We start from the raw sequence: 22,337 nt of genomic DNA on the forward strand, positions 1-22,337 counted from the left end.
TTATATACTGAGCTTAATCAGTATAAATAGACAGATGATCTAAGTAATTTGAGTTTCCTTGGTCAGTTACTTCTCAAGATCTTGAATTGCCCATGCAATTTTCCGTCTCAGTGTACTTTTGCAGAGATAATGAGAAATTGCATTTCAACATTTGGTAGTTAGTTTTTCAGCTTTTCCTGATATGTCAATCTGACCAATTGGATATTTTGGAAGCAGCCATGATTTTATCAGGGAAGGTTCTCCTTTCTCTGAAGTATGTTGTAGTTTCTCCATATCTTTTCCTTCTGTGAGATTCTTGCTCTGGTTTTCCTATGCACTCTCTGTAGAAAATGCCTTCTTGTTCTTTTCATGACTTGGGAATATCAATGTAGCATTCAGGCTTTTTTTCTATTGTTCTTACTTACTAGCCAACCTTCACCTTTAACTCTAGCTCTGTCTCCTTTAGCTCTGTCTCCATCTCTATCATCTGTCTCTATTTCTAGAGGACATAGCTGATCTAGATATGAGTATATCTTTATGTTTATGTGTTGTTTTCAGAATTTACATAGAGACAGATAATGAACAGAGGGACAGACTGACTTAGTGGGCTGCTTTAGCTACATTTCACATCATGTAAAATAATAACTATGTATTATTCATCCACTTTACTTTTCCAATTTGGATGGTTAGACCAATCATTTTTTAATTGATCTGGAACTCACTGAGGCTTTATAGTATTCTGGTACTTGATGCAATTTATACATTGTCATCAGTGATCAAATGAGATAATACTTATAAAGTGCTGGCACAGTGCCTGACACATAGGAAGCACTTTATAAAATGTTAGCTATAATTATTTTCATTGTTGTGATTATTAATATCTACAAATAGGAGCATTTGGAAAAACTCAATAGCATTAGGGAATCTTTTTGTTTCTACCCTGTGCAAGAGACTTTCTAGTATGGAGAATTAGACCAATGATATGAAAATTAATAGAATATATCTAAAAGTTGAGTATATAAATAATATTAAAAGCCCTGATAGTGTTTTCAAATATGTATAGCTTTACATTTCCTTTTCATATACTTTCATTTCAGCTGAAAGAGACATCAGTGTCTACTGTGGAGTGCAGGCCATTACAATGAAGATTAATTTTTGCACAGTCCTTTTTTCGGGTTATTCTGAAACAGATTTGGCATTGAATGGAAAACATGGGGATTCTCACTGCAGAGGGTTTGTAAATAACAATACCTTTCCAGCAGTGGTCATTTTCATCATCAACCTCAGCACCTTGGAGGGCTGTGGAAACAACCTAGTGGTAAGATTTGTCTAAAATTATGTCATGTCCAGGGCAAAAAGAATACTCCCTCTATTTTTGTCTAAAGTGAGTAAGAAGCTCCATCAGTTTTTACAGAAAAAAAACCCCATAAAATTAAACAAATCATCTCCCTTTGCCCATTTTAGGCCTCCTTCCCAAACACATAATCTCTGGTTGCACTAGCTAATAAACTGTGGTACATACAATTTGGCACAAACAGATTTGGTTATATTACCTGAGGCCGTATTTATTTGCCTGGTATATGACAGAACCTAACCATCTTTCTTGTTAATGTGTATCTCTTTATTATCTAGCAGTACCCGTTCTTAACCTGTTGATCTGGCAGTCTGTCATACAGACAAGACTTAATGCAACATTGGTAATACTGGTGTAGCTGCTAACTAGGGTTTTGAGAATCCTTACTCAGAAAGGCAAATTAGAGGAAATATGTGAAACTCTCATGACATTGGATTTGAAAAGTCAAAATTTGTCCCTTTAGTAGATACAACCTACATAAGAAATATAGTTGAATATTGAAATGGAATTATCTCTTGATAATTTAGAACAATTTGAATAATTTTAAAGGCTTCAACTATTCAGATAGTAATTTTAACTCTCCTTTTGAATGTGTAGATTCAATCTCAAAGTTAGGGAAAAGAAAAACAGGGAGGCAAAAACTGATGATCAATTATACAGTAGATGGGTAATCTGACTTATTTGGGGAGGAAAGAAAGCTTTGGCTCAGAATTAATTCCTTAGTTATCCCTATATTACATATGTCTCTAAAGAGTTTAATGTAGTTTCAAGCTTTTTTTTCTTTCTGAATTGTATAACTACAGACTTTTACTTTTGGATGTACTTACTACTACTGCTGCTGCTGCTACTGCTGCTGCTGCTACTACCATTATTACTTCTACTGCTGCTACTACTACTACTACTAACTACTACTACTACTACTACTACTACTACTACTGTTATTTGAATGTATGTGTGTGTATGAAACCAGGAGAGATGACAAGAAACAATGATAAAGTTAATTTTCCCTTACAAACAGGGGTTGGGAAGGGGAAGGTCATATGTGATGCCTCCAGCTAAGAAATAAATTCAGATAGGCAAGAAGGCTTCTTTGATCTTCCTTCTTTATTCTCTTCCAGTGCCCAGCTAGAGCTCTGTCTTCAAATCTATAGCTCAGGTGACTGCCAACTCTCATATTTTTATGCATGACTATATCAATTAACAAATATTTATTATCTACTATATGCCAGGTACTATGTTAGGCACTGGGAATATAAAAGCAAAAATTAGATAGTCTATTTCCTCAAGGAGCTTACATTCTATTAGGGATTTCCTGTCTATACTACCTCTTATATGCACACATGTATATATACATGCATACAAACTTATACATATGCATATTTGTATATATACATATATTACTGTGTGTACATGTGTATTATATATAAATTCATAAAATAAATACAATATAATCTTAAGAAAAAGGCCCTAGCAACTAGGTGGACCATTAAAGAATTCATATAATGAATAGTATCTAAGCTCAGTTTTGAAGGAAACAAGGGATTCTAGGAGGTTTTTTAGTTGTTCAGTCATATCTGACTCTTCATGACCATATTTGGGGTTTTCTTGGCAAAGATACTAGAGTGGTTTGCCGTTTCCTTTTCCAGCTCATTTTCCAGATGAAGAAACTGAGGCAAACCGGGTTAAATGACTTGCCCAGCATCACACAGCTAGTAAGTGTCTGAGGCTAGATTTGAACTCAGGAAGTTGAGTCTTCCTGACATCAGGCCTGGTGCTCTCTTCACTGTGCTGCCTCACTGCCTTGAAGAAGGGTATTAGGAAGTGGTAAATTTCAGATGTGGGAAAGAGTTGGTATAAAGGCATAGAGATTGAATGTGGAGTGTCACAGATGAGGGATGATGAGAAGGTCAGTCTGACTGGATCTCAGAGTGAAGGAAAAGGAGTAATAGAAAACAAGTTTAAAGAAGTGGGTTGAAGCTAGATTGCGCTTAAAAATCCAAAGAGAGGATTTCTTTTTATTCCTAAAGGCAATAGGAGTCAGTTGATTAGGGGAATAATATAATCAGACCTACAGATTATACAAATCACTTTAATAGCTGTGCGGAAAATTAGATTGGAGTTGAAGATAACACCAGAGTTGCAAATCTGCATGACCAGAAAGGAGCAGCTAGGTGGCACAATGGATAGAATGTTGGGCCTAGAGTCAGGAAGATTGGTGTTCCTGAGTTCAAATCTGGCCTCAGACACTTAACAGCAGTATTATTCTGGCAAGTCACTTAATCCTGTTTCCCTCAGCTTCTTCATTTCTAAAATGAGCTGGAAAAGGAAATGTAAACCACTCCAATATCTTTGCCAAGAAAACCCCAAATGGGGTCATGAAGAGTCAGACACTACTGAAATGACTGATTAACAACATGACCAGAAGGATGGTGGCATCCTTAAGAGAAATAAATTTAAGAAAAAGGGTGGCTTGGTGGGGTAAGAATTCTGTATTGAACATATTGATTTTGAGGTGGCTTCAGGACATCTAGTTTGAATGTACAATGGATAGCTGGAAATGCATAATGGGAGATACAGATATTTGGAAATCAGTTACATAGATGTAAGAATTGAACTAATGGCATCTGATGAGATCACTGAGAGAAAGTATATAGACAGAAGAGGGCCCAGGATAGAGCCTTGGAGTGAATCTCAAGCTAGTTTTATCCAAATAGATTCTAAACCACAAAGGAGACTGAACAGGAGTAGTAAGATAGGTAGGAGTAGATCTGAGAGAAAGCAGTATCACAAAACACCAGAGAAGAAAGTATATAAGAAAAAAGGGAGGTCAATAGTGTCAAATACTTCAGAGAGGTCAAGAAGCATGAGGATTGAGAAAATGCCATCAGATTTGTCAATTAAAAGATTATTGGTAAGTTTTAGAGGAGAGTTTAGTGATGAGGTAAAAAATCATATTACAGAGAGTTGTCAAGTAGTTGAAATAAAAGGAAATGAAGGCAATAAATGAGTGTAGATTTTTTCAATTTTCCTTTTATTTTATTATATTTTTATCCCTAGGAGTTTGTCTGTGAAAAGGAGAAGAGATATAGAAAAATAGCTTGAGGGGAGGGTCTAGTCAAACTATTTTTTTTAAGATGGAGGGTGATGTGGGAATTTATATAGGCAGTAGTGAAGGAACCATTAAGTAAGGAGAGATAGAAGATTAGAGAGAGGAGATGATTTAAGGGCAATATGCTAGAGAAGGTGGGAGAAAGTGGGATAAGGGATATATGGAGAAAGATTAGTCTTGGAGAATAGAAGGCTCACATCTTCATTTGATACTAGAATAAAGGAGGGGTATATGGGGTATTCAGGAAGGACTAGCACCTCTGGTTTGAAGGCTTACTGAGTCCTTTTCAGGACTGCTCATCCATTTTTGGTATCTACCTCTCATCAAGCTCCCAGCTGTAGCTCCAAAAAGCTGTAGCATGCACAGTAGCCACATGGCATAAAACCATCTTGGCAGACAGGCTAAACCAGGTTGAGGGTAACTGATGGACCTCAAACCCCTTGGTGAGTTAGGTGGGTATCTGCCCCAAGTGTGTGAAGACTCTGCAGACAGAATAGATAGATGAAAACAATTTATTCCAATGGCCGTGAAAGAAGATGAAGCAGGTGCTGTAGAGCTTGGTCAGACATGGAAAGTGCCAAGATCATCCACTGCATCCTGGGCCATCGCCAGTTGTTGTGATTTCTGTCTTGCTATTGGACTTTGATGACTCTGGAAAAGAGAATGAGGCTGACAAATTTGTGTAACTTAGCCTTACTTTAATCCAATTCATGCAGATGTCAAGACATCATCCTTTGATGTCATGGGTCCTCTTCAAAAACAGACAAACAACAAAGGAGGAGAGAAATGGGAATATATTAAGGGATTTTGAGATGTAGAAAAGGGAAATGAGGGAGTTCATGGTGAATAGTTTCTTATTTTCTCAGTAAAGTATGAAGGGAAGTCCTTTTGACATGGTATGAGTACCTTGAAGACACAAGAGAAGGTTTAGAACAGTTTTTGGTTGTGTATGAAGGGTATATCCCAAGCAGTAGGATAGAGAATCAACTAGGGAAGAGTTAAAGGCAAGCAGTGAAGAGCAGGGAAAAGTTGTTTTTCCTCAGTACAGGGCCTGGCACAAAGTGTTTACTAATTTTTTCCAATATTTTCCTAAAAGTTGTCCAGTGGTAGTTTTTGTTCTAAGGAACAGAATCCTGTCTACACAGACAAAATTAAATAGAGAACTAAACCATTAGCTATCCAATCAGTATAAAATCTGGTCTGAGTAACATAGCATTCTAACATTTTTCATCTGTAATAGTATCCCAGCCTAAGTCCCCTACCCCTAATTAGGTAGATAATTGTTTCATTTTTGGCTATAAAATATACTGAATGCATTCAATTCTGTTTGCATTTAGTTTTGTTACTCAAAGAGGAGACTAGCCATTATTCATATTATTAAGTATAAATTTAAATATGGCAGGATGGTATGTACTGTTCTTGACAATTTACAGATTACGGAGCATTGTAGCTTAACCCGGGGAGGGAGCCTTAATGTCCAAGAAGATAGGTCTGGAGAAAACTTCTGAGCTTAAGTTCTTTTCAACTAGTTATTATGACTTCTTGTAATATAACCTCTGTTACCATCTCCTTGTTGTGGAACTTGTTTTATATAAAATTTCATTAAAATAACATAAACACATTATTATGGGTGAAATGAATAATGTATATGTAACTACTTGGGTACAATCTTTTAGTCATTAAAATACATTTATTATTCTAATAGGTATCTTCAGTTCCAGGAGTCAGTGCTTATGGAAATGTAACAACAGTACAAATAGGAAATATTTCAGGATATATTGATACTCCAGATCCCCCAACAATCATCAGTTATCTGCCTGGGCTTTTGTACAAATTCAGTTGCAGCTACCCTTTGGAATACTTGGTCAACAATACTCAACTTGCATCGTAAGTATTCTCATTCATGCATCTATTCATTCCACAAATATTTATTGAGTTTCTAGTATGCAAGGGACTATGCAAAGTTATGCATTTTGGGTTACTTTTATCTCAACATCATTAAGTTAGTCATTTTATAGGCTGGTTACATAAGCTACCAGTCTTTTAAACATGTCAGAAAATTTGTGACAACACATCTGGATAATAATTCAGGAATTGTAGTATAATAGTGGAAAAGGCACCAGTTTTAAAGTCACAGGGCCTAGGTTTGAAATCCAACTCTGCTCCTCACCACTTGTGTGACTTTAACCAAGCGACTTAACTTTTTCATCTTTAAAATGAGAGGAGTTGAATGTGGTGATTTAGTTTACTTCATTTGGCCTATTCATTACAAGGTTTTTAAAATTTTTTTTAAATCCTCTCACTTAGGAGGGAAGTGGGAAAGAAAAGTGGGCTATAAATAAGGGTTCCCCGCCAAAAAAAAAGAAGAAAAAAAGAAAAGAAAGAAAGAAAATAGGATCTTTGAGGCATTTTTAGAAGTATACAGAGAGAAGAGAATGGAAGCCAAAAGAAAACACAGACAAGTGGGACAGCTTTGAAAGTTGCATGTTGGATTTATTATATGCTGGAGAGGAAAAGCAAACTAGTCATATAGATTCACCATACAAGGAATATTGAATATATTGAATTTTCAATATTCAATATAGATAGCTTATGTCAAATCATCTTTTTCTTTTCCACTTTGTAGAAATGCTCATTTTATTTGATGTTAGGTCCATAATAGAAAAATAATAACAAAATGAGGGCGATGTTCTATGATCTCTAGGGTTTCCTCTAACTGGAAAACCTGAAAAACTGAATCTTATAGTTTTCTGAAAGACTTTATGACATCATATAGAACTAATTATTGTATAGTGATGAGTTACTAGGAAAATGACTCATTACTATAAACTCTGCCTTAATGTACAAATACAAATAATTGATGCTGCTGGGATAACAAATGTCTACCTGAAAACAAAACTGGTTGGTAAAAAATGAAAAGGCAAACAATGACTGGACAAGAAGCAGAATAATGAATGCAACTAAAAAAAAGGAAAGTATTGATTAACCAATCAATAAACATTTATTAAGCACCTGCTACTACCAGGCACTGTGCTGTGCTAAGTGCTGGCAATATAAAAAGAATCAAAAGACAGTCCTTGCCCTCAAGGAACTTATAATCTAATGGAAAAATTAGGAAAATAAATTAGGAAAAAAACCCCATGATTGTAAAGCTACTGTAGTGTTGAGTAATTTAAAGTGAAGTTATTTTTTTTCCCCTACCATTCTTCTTGCAGAATATAATAGCAGTGATAGTTTGGAGATTTAAATTCCTGTGAAATACAATCTGTGCACATGGGGAGACTCAGACATGAAGTGCAATTGGGAACATTTTCCAAGAATTAACACACCATAAAAATCAAATTTCTTGTTAAGCCTCTGCTTCCTTTCTAATTATTCACCTTTTCAGTGATTTAAACAGTATACACCGCTCCCAGTCTCCTGCCAATCTGTTAGATTTCCTCAGAGTTTTATTACTTTAAATGCAAAATGCATGTCTAGCCCAAAGTTGAAATATAAAAATCTTCTCAATCCCTCACTTTTTCCAAATTGATTATAGGTCCTCAGCTGCTATATCTGTACGAGAGAACAATGGTACATTTGTCAGCACGTTGAATTTACTTCTTTATAACGTAAGTGTGATGGTTGAAAGATACTGTCCATTCTAAACTCACTTAGGTCTTTCTAATTGTGATAAGTCATTTATTTACAAAGAGGTCATACATATTCATATATATGCAATTAGAGAAATGTATTTGTAATGTATGCATACAGTATGCATTATATACATGCATATTACAAACACAATTATCTGATAATCTTTTGGTAATGTCTCTATTATCACTTGCATGTGTCTTAGAGGTGAAGACGTGCTAAAAAGTCCAATTTCTATCGACTCTTTATAAATTTGATTCTATGTATTTATTAAAGAGAGGTAGGGCTGCAAAGTGAACAGAGGACTGGCTTTAGAGTAAGGAAATCCTTAGTTCAAATCCTGTTCCTGACACATACTAACTTTGTGACCACGAGGAGGTCACAACTCTTCAGTGTTCCAGGCAATTCTCCAAGACTTTGTTAGACTAAGTGCCTATACATATTAATAGTAGGAGTTTCCACAGTGTGCATTCCCCACACCAAAGAAATCACAGGTCTGCCTCCCCAATTCCCAGATTTTAAAAAAAAATGCATATAGTTATATATAGAAGGAACTGTAGATTATGTCAAATTGTCATTCTAGTTACATAATAATGGGTGTGCATATATTTCCATATGTAGTTGGGGGTCAAAGTTTCATAAGTGTTACATTTAAGAAGAAAAATACAGCAAAACATATAAATAATATTTCTTTGAGAAGTAGACTTGGTTTGAATGCGTTAGTATTTTCAGTATGGATCTTTGGCTGCATACAATTATTTCACATATGAAATAATTTGGATCGGGAACAGAGCATTGTCTAAACTTTTGTCATGTAAATATGGACAGTGGCAGCAAAATGTGAAAAATACATGGATTTCTATTTATAACAGCAGCATTAATCCTCAAAATGATATTTTCATGTTGATTAAAATTTTTTATTCATACATTTTAAATGCCTGATTTAAATATCAATTTTTCAATCTATCAAGCAACATTTTTGTAAATTATGAATCTGATTTTTACATTATTATTCATGTCATCATGGCACTGAGTTATAATTCATGCAACTGATTTAAAAGTCAGTGCTTTATACTTTGAATATAATGAGCTATAAATATTGTAGTAGGACATTTTCCAAAGGCTTTTAAAAAAAAATCATGTTTATAAGTTTGTAGTCAGACACCACAGAGTTCTAAAAAACAAATTAAAATGTGTTGGAATGAAGATTGCATTTCTGTCATTTTAAAAACTTTCTTCTGAGAGGAGATGCTGCCAAGTTACTTAGTACTATAACAACTGAATACTCAGCAAATGTACTCTAATACCAGTCACTGAATAAAGCCAGAAATTGAACATTGTTATGAGGACTGACTCAATAACTCCATAGCTTTTGACTGAAATGTTTCTACCATTTGACTTATATTTGCATGATATTTGGGATAGAATTTTAGGTGGCTCAAGCGTCTTTGATTTAAGTAATGTTGGGTATCATAGTTTTCAACAAAAGGGAGAGCTCTTGATTTTAGAAAAGCACAAAGTAACCTCTGTGTGGCATTTAATAAAGTCATCGGGTCCAGCCTCTTGAATTGTTCTTCTGCTGAAAGAGGAGAAAATCAGATTGAAGAAGTATGGGTATGATGACACTTTTTATTGTTACCATTTTATGTAATTGTTACTACTGTTCCTCAAATAAAATGATACATTGAATGACTCCTGAGATTTTAAGTAAGATAAAATAAAACCTCATATTTTAGCCTGAATTTCAATGCTCTTGTTGTACAAAACTTACAATCAAGGGCCATTTACAGTGGGATAGAAAATAGTAACTAAAACAAGTCTTACCCAAATAAAAACATAAACCAGTTTGAAAAATATTATGAGTTATGTTAAAAATTTAAATCAATCTGATTAGATATTAAACAATTCTTTCAAACCGAAGTTTTGTTTTGGGTTTGGCTCCTTTTATATAGCATCACCAAATTTGCAGTTTATTTCATTGGAAAAATAGCTAAGTAAATTTATCATATGAGAATAATGTTACAGAATCTAACTTTTACTAGTGGTATTTGAGGCATTAAAATTTAGTAGTAATAATTTTAATTGTGCAAATAGACAACAAGGAATTCCTTGGTAGCTAAGTCCTAGGAGTTGTCAAAGGCACAAAATTAAATGACTTGCAAAGGATCACATGGCTAGTAAAGGCCAGGATTTGAATCTGGGTCTTCCTGACTTTATGTCCAACATGCTATTCATGATGTCATCCTAGTCTCTATTTTAATAATATATTAGTAAACTAAATATTAGAGAGAAATTTTAGGAAAGAGGAGAGAAGAGAGAGTTAGAGAGTGTTGGAGAGATAGAGAGTGTGTGTTGGAGAGAGAGAGAGATGGGGAAAAAAAGAGAGAAAGAGACAGAGAATTGGAGACAGAGAGATGGAGAGATGGAGAGATTGGAGAGACAGAGAGACAGAGAGACAGAGAGACAGAGTCAGAGACAGAGACAGACAGACAGACAGAAAGAGAGAGCCAGCCAGCTGCCAGCCAGCCTTGGAATCAGGAAGACCTGAGTTCATCCCATCTTTGACATATACTGACCATATGATCTGTGCAAAGTCACTTAAGTTCTAAGTGCCCCAGGTAACTCTCTGAATTACAAATGAGCTGCTGACCGACATCACTAGAGGGATCTTTTAGAATAAAGAAGTCACAGGTCTAGTTTTAAAGAAAGTAAATGTTTCCTTTTTTGTGTTTGTTTCTTTTAAGTATTTGGGGTCATATCATCCTCTTTATGTATAATGATGAGGAAAGGGCATATTTGATTTGCCTAGGAATCATCTTCATTTCTAGGCAGCATGGATGGATAAAGTTTTTATGTCCTTCTTGCAGTTAGCAATTCTGTTTTCCCTGTGAAAGGGCAAATGACAATGCCTTTGGGTACCTTTAAGACAGTCTAGCGCTAGGCCCACCATTTTCCCTCAGTAGATGCATCTGTTTATGAAATTGAAAATCAAGCTCAGTGTCAGGCATTTGCTCAGGCTCACTTTATCTCTTTATTAGGCTGGTTATTATTTTGAATACTTCCAATAAATAGAATACTCTCCAAAAATGATAGCAACTTTCAAAAAGGCAGCTTAGTACCCAGAAAGGAAAAAGCAAACAACAACTAGACAATAGCAGAAGAAGATTTAAATGTCATAGTCAAGCTTTTTGAATTTGGTACCATCATTCCTGGAAGCCAGAAGAACGGCCAGACAATTTAGGGAGCTCTCTGTGGTTCTCTGTTGCAATTGTGAGTTTTTAGTCACCCATGTCTCTTACAGAGAAATAAATTCTAAGTTAGCTTAGCACAGCTATTCTACATGTTTCACTTGATTTGACTACAATATTGTTATTTTTTAACCAACAGGATTCAACCTACAGCCAGCAACTGATTGTTCCTAGTACAGGGCTGCCTTTGAAAACCAAAATATTTGCAGCAGTACGAGCTGCCAATCTGGATGGCAGGTATTGTTACACTCTCCTTTTTGATTTGTTAAAAAAAAAAGAAGTAATTTAGTTACTCAGAATCCTCATGTTATGAAGTTAGTTCATTCATTTTTTATTTCAATTTATAAAATACTTTTGGTGCTCTACCCCTCTGGCTGTATAAACAAATGTAAATACTAAGTGATGCCTGAATGAGGGGGTCAGCCTCTGTATGCCATCCAGTGCCACTGTTTAACAAACAGAATTCTCCAAGGGAGTTCTTGGATCAACATAATAAGACACAAGTCTAAAAAGTTCTCAGAACAATAAAGCTAAAAATTAGACCTCAGTTAATAGCTGGAAACTGATAGGCTTAATTAAAACAGCAAGAGAAGGAATAGAACAAGCATTTATTAGGCACCTGTTATGTGCCAGGCAGTGTGATAAGTGCTTAACAAATGGTATTTCATTCAATCCTCACAACACTGGAAGGTAGGTGCTATGTCATATCCATTTTACAAATGAAGAAACTGAGGTGAACAGAGGTGGTGACTTGCTCAGGGTCACAGTGTTTGAGGCTGAATTTGATCCAGTCAGACCTTCCTGACCCTAGACCCAGGGCTTTATCCACTTTACCATAAAACTGTCAAATGGAACCCAGAAGATGAAACCCCTCTCTCAGAAATGTATTTTGATAAACAAATATCCAGTGGTTAGAATGCAGTTACTTTAGACTTAGAAACGTCATTGAATTACTGTTAAAAGAGACAACATTGAGAGGCTTCAGAGATGACCCAGATGTGACCTCACTTTCCTCTCTCCCAAGCATTTCTACTTTCTGGGTGAAAATATTTACCTAGTTTAATACTTTAGGGATTTGTGACTTCACTGTATATAGGTACTTCCTGCATTGATGCACAATCTCACCCCGATACTCTGTTGTGTGGATGGGCTTCATGTGTTCTTTTACTTTACCCCCAACCACTCTCCCAAACAAAGCAAAACAAAACAAAATCTATATCCCTTCTGGACATGAACCTCTTCAAACTTGGCTAGGTTGATCCTGGAATCTCACACACAAACACACACACACACACACACACACACACACACGTCTGTTGATAGCTGGGCCTCTGTTTTCAGTTGTGTCCAACTCTGGAGTTTTCTTGGTAGAGATACCAGAGTGGCTTCTTCTCCATCTCATTTTGCAGATGAGGAAATTGAGCAAATAAGGTTAAGTGACTTGCCCTGGGTCACCCAGCTAGTAAGTGTCTGAAGCCAGATGTGAACTCAGGAAGCATTCTTCCTGACTTCAGGTCCAGCACTCTATCTACCGTGCCAGCTAGCTGCACCTACACCTGAAGTTTTTCCAGCTTTGTTAGGACTTGCCATCATTAGGGCTACACTCACATAGGCTTCAAGATTCCAGGGAAACCCTATGCCAAGAGGAGGGATCAAAGCAGGACTTTACTGGAGGCCAAAAGTACTCTACTTTAAAATGTCATCACAGTTTTTGGGATAAAAAAAACCAAAACTGCTCTTGTTGTTGTTTTGTTTCTTTGGTCATATATATTTTACTCATTAATGTAGAATTTTAGAATATCAAAGGGCTTCATAAATAGTCGTTCAAGTCTCTCTTTTAACAGGTAAGGAAAGGAAAGCACCAAGGAGTGAATTGATTAGCCCAAGGTCAGCTGGGGAAAAGTGGCAGAGGAAGATTTGAACTCAGATCAAACTAGGGATCTTACCTCTCTGCCACACTGCTTTTAAGTGTATTATACTCAGGTGCTTCTGAGTGTATTATATGCAGGCATACCTCAAAGATACTGTGGGTTCAGTTCCAGACCATCACAATAAAGTGAATATTGCAATACAACGAGTTACATGAACTTTTTGGCTTCCCAGTGCATATAAAAGTTATGTTTATACTATACTGTAGTCTAATGAGTGTGCAATAACATTATGTCTAAAAACATTTATATACCTTAATTAAAAATAGTCTATTGCTAAAAAATGCTATCATCTGAGCTTTCAGCAAGTGGTAATCTTTTTGCTGGTAAAGGGTCTTGCCTTGATGTTGATGGCTACTGACTGATCAACATGGTGGTTGCTAAAAGTTGGGGTGGCTGTGGCAATTTCTTAAAATAAGATAACAATGACTTTGCTTCATTGATTGACTCTTCCTTTCATTTGAACACTTAGAGGCCACTGCTTTTTTTTTTTTTTTTTTTTGGTGAGGCAGTCAGGGTTAAGTGACTTGCCCAGGGTCACACAGCTAGTAAGTGTCATGTGTCTGAGACTGGATTTGAACTCAAGTCCTCCTGACTCCAAGTCCAGAGGTCTATCCACTGAGCCACCTAGCTGCCCCCACAGTAATATTATTAATTGGCCTAATTTCAATATTGTTGTGTTTGAGGAATAGGGACACTGGAGGAGAGGGAGAGCTGGGCAGGGGAGAAGTCAGAACACACACAAATTTATCGAGTAAATTTGCCATCTTACATGGTCATGGTTTGTGGCACCCCTCCAAATAATTGCAATAGTGACATCAAACATCATTAATCACAGATAACAATAACAGATATAATAATAATGAAAAAGTTTGAAATATTGTGAGAATTACAGAAGTGAGACACAGAGACATGATATGAGCACAAGTGCATGCTGTTAGAAAAATGATACTGAGAGACTTGTTTGATTCAGGGTTGCCTCAAATGTTCCATTTGTAAAAAAACACAATATCTGCGAAGTGCGACAAAATGAGGTATGCCTAGGTCTAACATGACATAATTGGGAATTCTGTGAAGAATATGAGTTTGCTCCCCAAAGTGAGAGTGCCCTCCTTTCCTGGACCATGTATATTGCTTCCTTCTTCCCTCCACTGCCTATCAACCACCCCTAACTTGTGGCTCATTTGATAATACTGATGTGTTGAAAAGCATGGGTCAAAATAAACAGTGGCATATGGGCTCCTACAGAGTCTATTTCTGGAAGCCATCTTTTTCTGTCCTCTTCTAATATGCCACCTCATGCACCCATGACATTTGTCCCTGTGGTAGTATTGGCCCTGAATGCAAATCAGAAATGCTGGGGAAAGAAGTGGGAATGGAAATTCTTTGCTTCAAGGACTCTTTGAGCTCTGTGTTCAGGAAATCTTTAAGCCCTCTGGAAAGACAGATTTGGAGTCATAAAACCTAGGTATGAGTTCTGACTTTATTAGAGTTATATGACTTTGAGCAATTCACTGATTTACCCCAAGTCTTAGTTTCTTTATTTGTAAAGCAGAGAATAGTAATACATACACTGCTGCCTAATTCACAGTGCTGTTATGAGGGAAATATGTTGTAAACCTTAAAATGGTATAGAAATAACCAGTTATTATTATTGTCTTCAAATAGTAGTAAATAAATTCTCTATTTAAAAAATGATCCAGGGGCTTTAGTTATTTTTTTCTTTTCCTTCAAGCCATTAGTCATATCTAAAAAACAATTGACTCTGACATGACCTCATCCTTGCTTTCTTCTATAGGTGGAATGTTTTGATGGATTACTGCTACACTACCCCGTCTGGGAACCCAAATGATGATATACGATATGACCTATTCTTTAGGTAGGTGTTTTCTAAGACTTCCATCTGTATCTAAAATCTAGCTGTGTTTGACTGAAGTACCAAGTTTTGTCCAGATAGCCATTTTGTTATTTTTTTTTAAATAGTTTTTCAAATTTAGATTTATATTGGCTATGTGGAGTTACTATCAACATTGACTTCTGAGTAGGCTCAAATGAGAGTTAGGAATAAGTTTGGCCCACCAAAATTGCTGATTCATGATTAAGAAAAGATGGGGAAATGTTAGAGAATGATGAAGAAATAATTATCTTCCAGAGAAGTGAGAATTGCCAGCTATTTGTTCTGTTGGGCTATGTCATCATTGCCAAAGAAGGCAGGTAGGTGGCACAGTGGATAGACCACTGAGCCTGAAGTCATGGTAGACCTGAGTTCAGATCCAGCCTCACTTACTAGCTGTGTGACTTTGATCAAAACACTTAACCACTCTCTGCCACAGTTTCCCCAACTATAAATGGGGTTTATAATAGCAGCTACCTCTCAAGTGAGAACAAAATTAGGTAATATTTATAAAGTGCTTTGCAGATCTGAAAGTACTATACAAATGCTAGCTATTATTTTTAAGGAAAGGAGAAAAATTAAGGCAATGATTCAGATAATTTAGGGCAAAAACATTTTCATTTCATTTATCAAGGTATTTCACATGCAAGTCCCATTTGACCTACTTCCTCACTTTTCTTAGCCGATAACTTCACTGTTAGTCTCTAGCGAATGGTGATGGATTATACAATAGTCTTCATTTTTTGGTGTATCATAGCCATAAAAATTCTCCATCTTCCCTTCTAATGTTCAGTGCTTGGGATCAGGCAACAGAACAGGACTCAATAGCATAAATAAGGATTCTGACTATAGATGATAATTGACCCAAACTTGGAACGTGAAATGCAGTTGGCTTGATTCACTGTAGCTTTTGGATAAGGAGAGGCATCATTATGGGAAGCACAAAGCATCTGTTTCACTACTTCTAACATGCTAGGATGGTCCCCAGAAACTAGGTCAATGAAATTTAATGAACCTACATCTGCTCCCCTTGGACAAGAATTTCACAGGTTTGTTGTGAGTCTACCAACAGAACCATTAGTGGGTCCAAAGGACTAGGACACTATGCCTTCTCCATTTGAGCTATGGGACCCCTCTGTTTTAAACCCAAGAATGCTATCCAGACAATGTTCAGTCCTGGGGGGTAGAGTGGGGGGAATCTAGCCTTGATTGAAAGAGGTTATACTCCTTTTCTCATGCTACTTGGCTCATTACATTCTCCCACTCTTATATCCTATGGAAAATTACATAAGGTTTAAATTTTAGTTCATGCCTAGTGTCTCCCCAGCGGGATGAGGAGAAAGGCATTTAGTATTCAATATGAATCAGGTAATAGGTTTTTATTTCAGATACAAACACTTGTATACATTGACAAAAAGACTTAAACTAGTATTCAGTAACAACTGATGTTATACTCTTTTAAGTAGTTGAAACTTAAAACTCTTTAGAGCGTAAAAGTAGTTTGTGGGTTTGCTGAATAGACATGGTTTAATTTTACCTTGGTTCTGTACTGTCTTCACAAAGTCCATGTCTTTTGGCTGGCCAAGTAAGTGATTAGATTCCTCCTTTTGTCAGTGGTCATCTCCTCTGATGCAGGAACTCCCCTGCCATGAGTCAACTCTGACCAAAGGACTAAAGATCCTCTGGATTCGTTGACCTCATAAGGTCACTTCTAAGAATGGATGACTCCATCTCAAGGTTGATGTTTAGTTACTTACACTCAGGAAAAATAAAACATAAACTAGAGGAGGCAACTAGGACTTTCTAGCTACCATGTACTCATTGCCACATGGCAGGCAGGGTAGAGAAAAGAATATGCTTCTTGGGAATGCTTCATGGAAATTTCAGAGTTCTATGATGCTACCTGGAGGGTCAAAGGAAGAAAGAAACAAGGACGGAATCACTTTTTCTTTAAAGGTCCACTGAGTGATTGGTTCTTCTTCCTTGATAGCCAGTATGGAGATGGCTTTGTCATTAGCAAAGCATCCAAGCCCTGAGTCACACATGACCAGCTGGAAGGATCCAGGGCATTTGCCATCCCCACAGCACCTAAGTATTGAATTAGCACACATGGTTGGCAGGCCGTAGGCGGAGCAGCTCTGCATATGCTTTGTTCAACCTCAAATTACATGAGGAAAATTAACCATAATAAAGTCCTATGAAAACGTGAGTTAGCTATGATTATTGCTATGTAGTTAAGGCTCTAGTCTGTCTTGTTTTATGATCTTGTTAAATATCCCTAACATGGAAGAATGGTTTAGTCAGTCTTCAAAAACTGGATCCTTTTTGCTGTGGAAATAGATCTAAAAAGCACAATAATTTTGCACTTCATATAAGAGAAAGTATAGTACAGTCTATGTAACACTAGACTTTAGAATCAGAAGAGCTAGGTTTATATCCTCATTCTAACACTTTAGTACCGGGACAAGACATTTTAACTCTGCACCTGTTTCCTAATCTTCAAAAAAAAAAATTGGGACAATAATACTCGTACTCCCTGATTCATAGGGTGATTATGATGAAAACACATGGCAAACATTAAAGTGCTTTAGAAATGTGAGGCATTGTTATGCTCCATAGTCATGCCCCAGTTTTTGTGTCTCTTGAAATATAGCTGCGACAAAGATCCACAGACAACTGTCATTGAAAATGGTAAGAGTCAGCAAGGCCGGTTTTCATTCGAGGTGTTCCGTTTTGTGAAGCACAAAAATCAGAAGATGTCCACTGTCTTCCTTCATTGCGTGACCAAACTGTGCAGAGCAGAGGATTGCCCTTTCCTCACTCCTGTAAGTGTTTACAGATTTCTAGCACTGCAACTACAAACAAGCAACTGAAAGAGGAGTTCATTTCATGTCTTGGACTTATTGGCCAACTAATTGGCCACCAAAAGATAAAATGTGCCATGCCTCAGTGTACAGTAGTCTAAAGTGCTATCCCCTAGCATTCTGATGATCTTCTGATCAGCGCCTTGTGCTTTAGAGGGAGAAGAGGCTATTTCTGGAGATTACATGAAGGGCTATTTACCCTTGAAGTACAGACTCATTTCCCAGGAGCCAAAGCTCTGCTTCTTCCAATTGGCTTATCAAGTTCATGCCTATATACAATGGTCTCCCCCATTAGATTATAAATTCTTTGAGGGCAGGACTCTGTCTTTTGCCTCTTTTTGTATCCCCAGCACTGAGAACAATGCCCGTACATAGTAACTGCTTAATAAGTAGAGTAGGCAGAGGACTGGCCTCAAAGCCCATTAGACTTGGATTCAAATCCTGCTTCTTCCACATTCTGGCTGTGTAACCCTGGTCAAGTCACTTAATCTCCTACTTCTTTTTGTCGTTGTTTAGTCATTTTCAACTGTGTCTGCCCCATTTGGGGCTTTCTTGGCAGAGATACTGGTGTGGTTTGCCATTTTCTTCTCTAGCCTTAGTTCTCTAGGCAATTCTCTAATACTTCAAATTTCCAAGCCAAGCTGGTAGAAGGATTTCCTCCCTTGAGAGTTGCCTATACCACTGAAATCACAGTTATTGTTCTTAACTCTATCTTCTTCTTTGTGAGGAGAGACACAATTGGGAATTTGTTCACTTGGGATAAAAACAACTCTGCTGAGGACAATGTGACTGTGGTGTACAGTTGTGCCAGGAGATGTTAATACTTTGCTTCCATTGAGTTGGGTGGGGGGAAGGTAGGCCCCAGGAAAGTGCAGTTATGGTGGAAACCCTGGGATGAGGCATTCTTCCACCTCCACTGTACACTAATCTGGCCCTTGGACAGAAGAGGACTTTTGGGGTGGGGGATGAAGCACAGCTCCCTTCACTCCCTAAGCAGGGGGAGAAGTCCATTCACTACAAGCCAGTGATGGTTCTGTGATTTTTAGCAGTTTTGCTTTAATATACCAATTGTTTCTATTTGGATTTGACAACTGTGGTGCAATGGAAAACAAAACAAAACAAAATAAACACTGACTTTGTACAGGTGCAGAAGAAAGTGAACCTACCAAGATTTGAATCCTGAATCTGTCCCTTAAGAAACCATAGGCAAAGCACTTCAATCTAGGATCATATATCTAAAGTTGGAGATACTTCCAAGTCAGCATAGTTCAACCCCTTTCCTTTATAGCTAAGGACACTGAAGGTCAGGGAGATGAACTGACTTGTCTAAGGACAATCAGAACATACCTAGTAGTAATTCAACAATCATTTGTTGATCACGTATCATTAGCCAAGCATTATTGTAAGTGCTGGGGACATATAGAAGGGAACAATAACAAAAAAGAAACAATCAAACAAAAAAACATTCTGTGAAGTTTGGGTTCAGTCAAAGGGCTGCACTTGAGGACCTAGGGGGCCACATTTGGCTTTGAGGCGACAGGTTCCCTACCCCTGTCTAGACATTTTTACTGGCTGTCCCCCATACCTGGAATTCTTTCCCTCCTTATCTCCATCTCCTGGATTCACTGATTTCCTTCAAGTCCCAACTAAAATCTTATCTTCTGCAAGGATACAAAGAAAGGCAAAAAAACAAAAAAACAAAAAACAGTCCCTGTTCTCAGAGACCTCATGGTTTAACAGGGGGAGACAACATGTAAACAACTATGTACAAACAAAATATATGCAAGATAGATTGGAGATATTCAGCAGAAGGAAGGCTCAAGCATTAAGGGAGATAGGGAAAACTTGCAGAACATATTAGACACTTCAATAAATGATTATTGACTGAATTCCCTCAAGGAGTTCACATTCTAATGAAAAGGTATCATGCAAACTACTATGTACATGCAAGATACATACAGAATATGTGGAAGATAATCCTAGAAGGAGGGCACTAGAAGGGGTAAGGAGTGGAATGAAGGCCTCCTGAAGAAGGTGAGATTTGAGCTGAGTCTTGAAGAAAGCTAGCAAGCTGGGGAAACAAAGAAAGGCAAAAATACAGCACATGTCTCAAAAGAGCTCATATTCTAATCAAGGAGATAATGTGCAAATAACTAGATCTATGCAAGACATATTCATTTGAAATGAAAAATAATTTCTGAGGGAAGGCACTGGAATGTGAGGAGTGACCATATAAGGCCTCTCACAGAAAGGGGTATTTAAGCTGCCTCTTGAGGGACACCAGTGAAACCAGGAGCAGGGGATGAGGAAGGAAAGAATTCCAGGCAGAAGGGACAGCCAGTGAGAAGTCATGGAGTTGTGAGATGTTGAAAAGGCAGCAAGAAGGCTTTTGTAACTGAAGAGCAGAGTAGATGGAGAGGAGCAAAATATAAAAAGACTAGAAAGGCCTAAAGGGGCTAGGTTGTGAAGGGCTTTAAAAGTCAAACAGTATTTTATGTATTTAATCCCAGAGGCAATGGGGAGTTTTTGGAATTTATTGAGCAGAAAAAGTAACATGGTCAGATATGTTTTTTAGGAAAATCACTATGGCAACTGAATAAAAAATGGATTGGAGTAAAGAGAGACTTGAGGCAGGGAGACCAACAAGAAAGCTGTTTTTATAGTCTAGGTGTCAGGTGATGAGAGCCTATTCCAAGATGGCGCTGTTGTGAATGGAGAGAAGAGAATGTGTGCAAGGGATGTTATGAGGTTAAAAATGACAAGACTTGGCAACAAATTGGGCTATATTGATTGAATTCAAGTGAAGAGCCTGAATGTCACAAAGATTGGGAGATGTGACTGAGAGGATTGTAGTCCCCTTGACAGTAATAGGGAGGTTCAGAAGACTGTAGAGTTTGAGAGAAAAATAATGAGTTCTGTTTTTGGATACCTTGAGTTTGAGATGTCTACAGGACTCCAGCTTGAGATATCTAAGAGGCAGTTAGTTGGTGATGTGAAACTGGAGATCAGGAGGGAGGTTAAGGCTGGATATGTGTGTGTTTACATACATACATACATACATATATGTATATGTATGTGCGAATATGTATACACACACACACATAGAGAGAGAGAGAGAGAGACAGACAGACTTGGGAATCTTCTTCCTTGTTGAATCCTTGGGTGCTGATGAGATCTCTAAGTGAGATATTATAGAGAGAGAAGAGAAAAGGTCCCAGGAAAGAACCTTGAGGGACATCTATGGTTAGTTACAGTGACCTGGACGAAGCAAAGGAGACTGAGAAGGCATGGGCAGATAGGAAGAAAAGCAGGAGTAGAGGATATTTGACAGTGTTAAAGATGGCAGAGAGGTCAAAAACAATGAAGATTGAGAAAAGGCCATTAGACTTGGCAATTAAGAGATTCTTTTGCTACCTTTGTAGGGAACAGTTTCAGTTGAACAACAAGGTCAGAAGCCATATTGTGGAAAGTTTATATGAGAATGAGGGAAGATGAAATGGAATGACCTATTGACTGTCTCAAGCAGTTTAGCCTCAAAAGAGAGGAGAGATATGTAACAATAGCTAGTGAGGAAAGTCAAGTCACTTGAAGGTTATGTTTTTGTTTTAAAGACAGGGGAGACATGGGTGTGTTTGTGAGGATTAGAGGTAGGATTTGAAACCAGGCCCCTGGACTCCAGAGCCAGTGGTCTTTCTTCTGTAAATCAATGATCTTATGCTCTCAGTTATATTAGAATGGATTAAGTGGAACATCCACATAACCTTGCCTTGGCACTCAGTAGGATTTTAGTGGATGGATTTATTCAAGGATTGAGTAAAATAATTGTAGAAGAGTTTAATAAACAGAACTTTCATTCAGGAGAGCTATTGAACTATGTAAATTAATGAGGCAAAGCACAATTGGAATGATGGGAAATGAGAAATGTGACCCAAGCCAGGGAAAGAAATACTGCAGCAAGGACATGCCAAGTAATTAAATGCACACACAAATGAATGCAAATAAAATCAAATGTGTGGCTGTTGGTCTAGAGGAACCTCCTTTGCAAAATGTCCATAACAAACTAAGCTTTCTTCAATGTCGAATTTCATTTGTTTTCATTCACCCCTCAGATTTGCAGTCACAGAGAAAGAAGAGACATGGGGAGGAGGACAACATGGAGCCCCCAGAGCACCTCCGGAAATGCTGTCGTTTCTGCTGGCCCCATCATTACCCGGAGTGGTAGGATAGCTCCTGTTTTTCTTGTACTCACAGCAATTTCCAAAATGGAAACTTCTTTTACTTCTTAGAAGAGCACAGAATCATTTCTAAAAAGAACTAATTAACTGAAA

General features: G+C 37.3%; 1 protein-coding gene across 1 annotated transcript in view; it reads left to right on the top strand.

Annotated features, from left to right (window-relative positions):
* ZPLD1 (zona pellucida like domain containing 1) overlaps window positions 1–22,337 on the top strand; it is a 58,049-nt gene that overhangs the window by 27,500 nt on the left and 8,212 nt on the right. The window contains exons 2-8 of the mRNA XM_027865906.1: window positions 1,077–1,297; window positions 6,148–6,329; window positions 7,981–8,053; window positions 11,463–11,560; window positions 15,050–15,130; window positions 17,799–17,970; window positions 22,119–22,227. Of these exons, the coding sequence (XP_027721707.1) occupies window positions 1,077–1,297; window positions 6,148–6,329; window positions 7,981–8,053; window positions 11,463–11,560; window positions 15,050–15,130; window positions 17,799–17,970; window positions 22,119–22,227 (936 nt within the window). The remainder of the gene's footprint in view (window positions 1–1,076; window positions 1,298–6,147; window positions 6,330–7,980; window positions 8,054–11,462; window positions 11,561–15,049; window positions 15,131–17,798; window positions 17,971–22,118; window positions 22,228–22,337) is intronic.

Source organism: Vombatus ursinus, unplaced genomic scaffold (genome assembly GCF_900497805.2).
Source record: "Vombatus ursinus unplaced genomic scaffold, bare-nosed wombat genome assembly UNPS02001419.1, whole genome shotgun sequence".
Lineage (NCBI taxonomy): Eukaryota > Metazoa > Chordata > Mammalia > Diprotodontia > Vombatidae > Vombatus > Vombatus ursinus.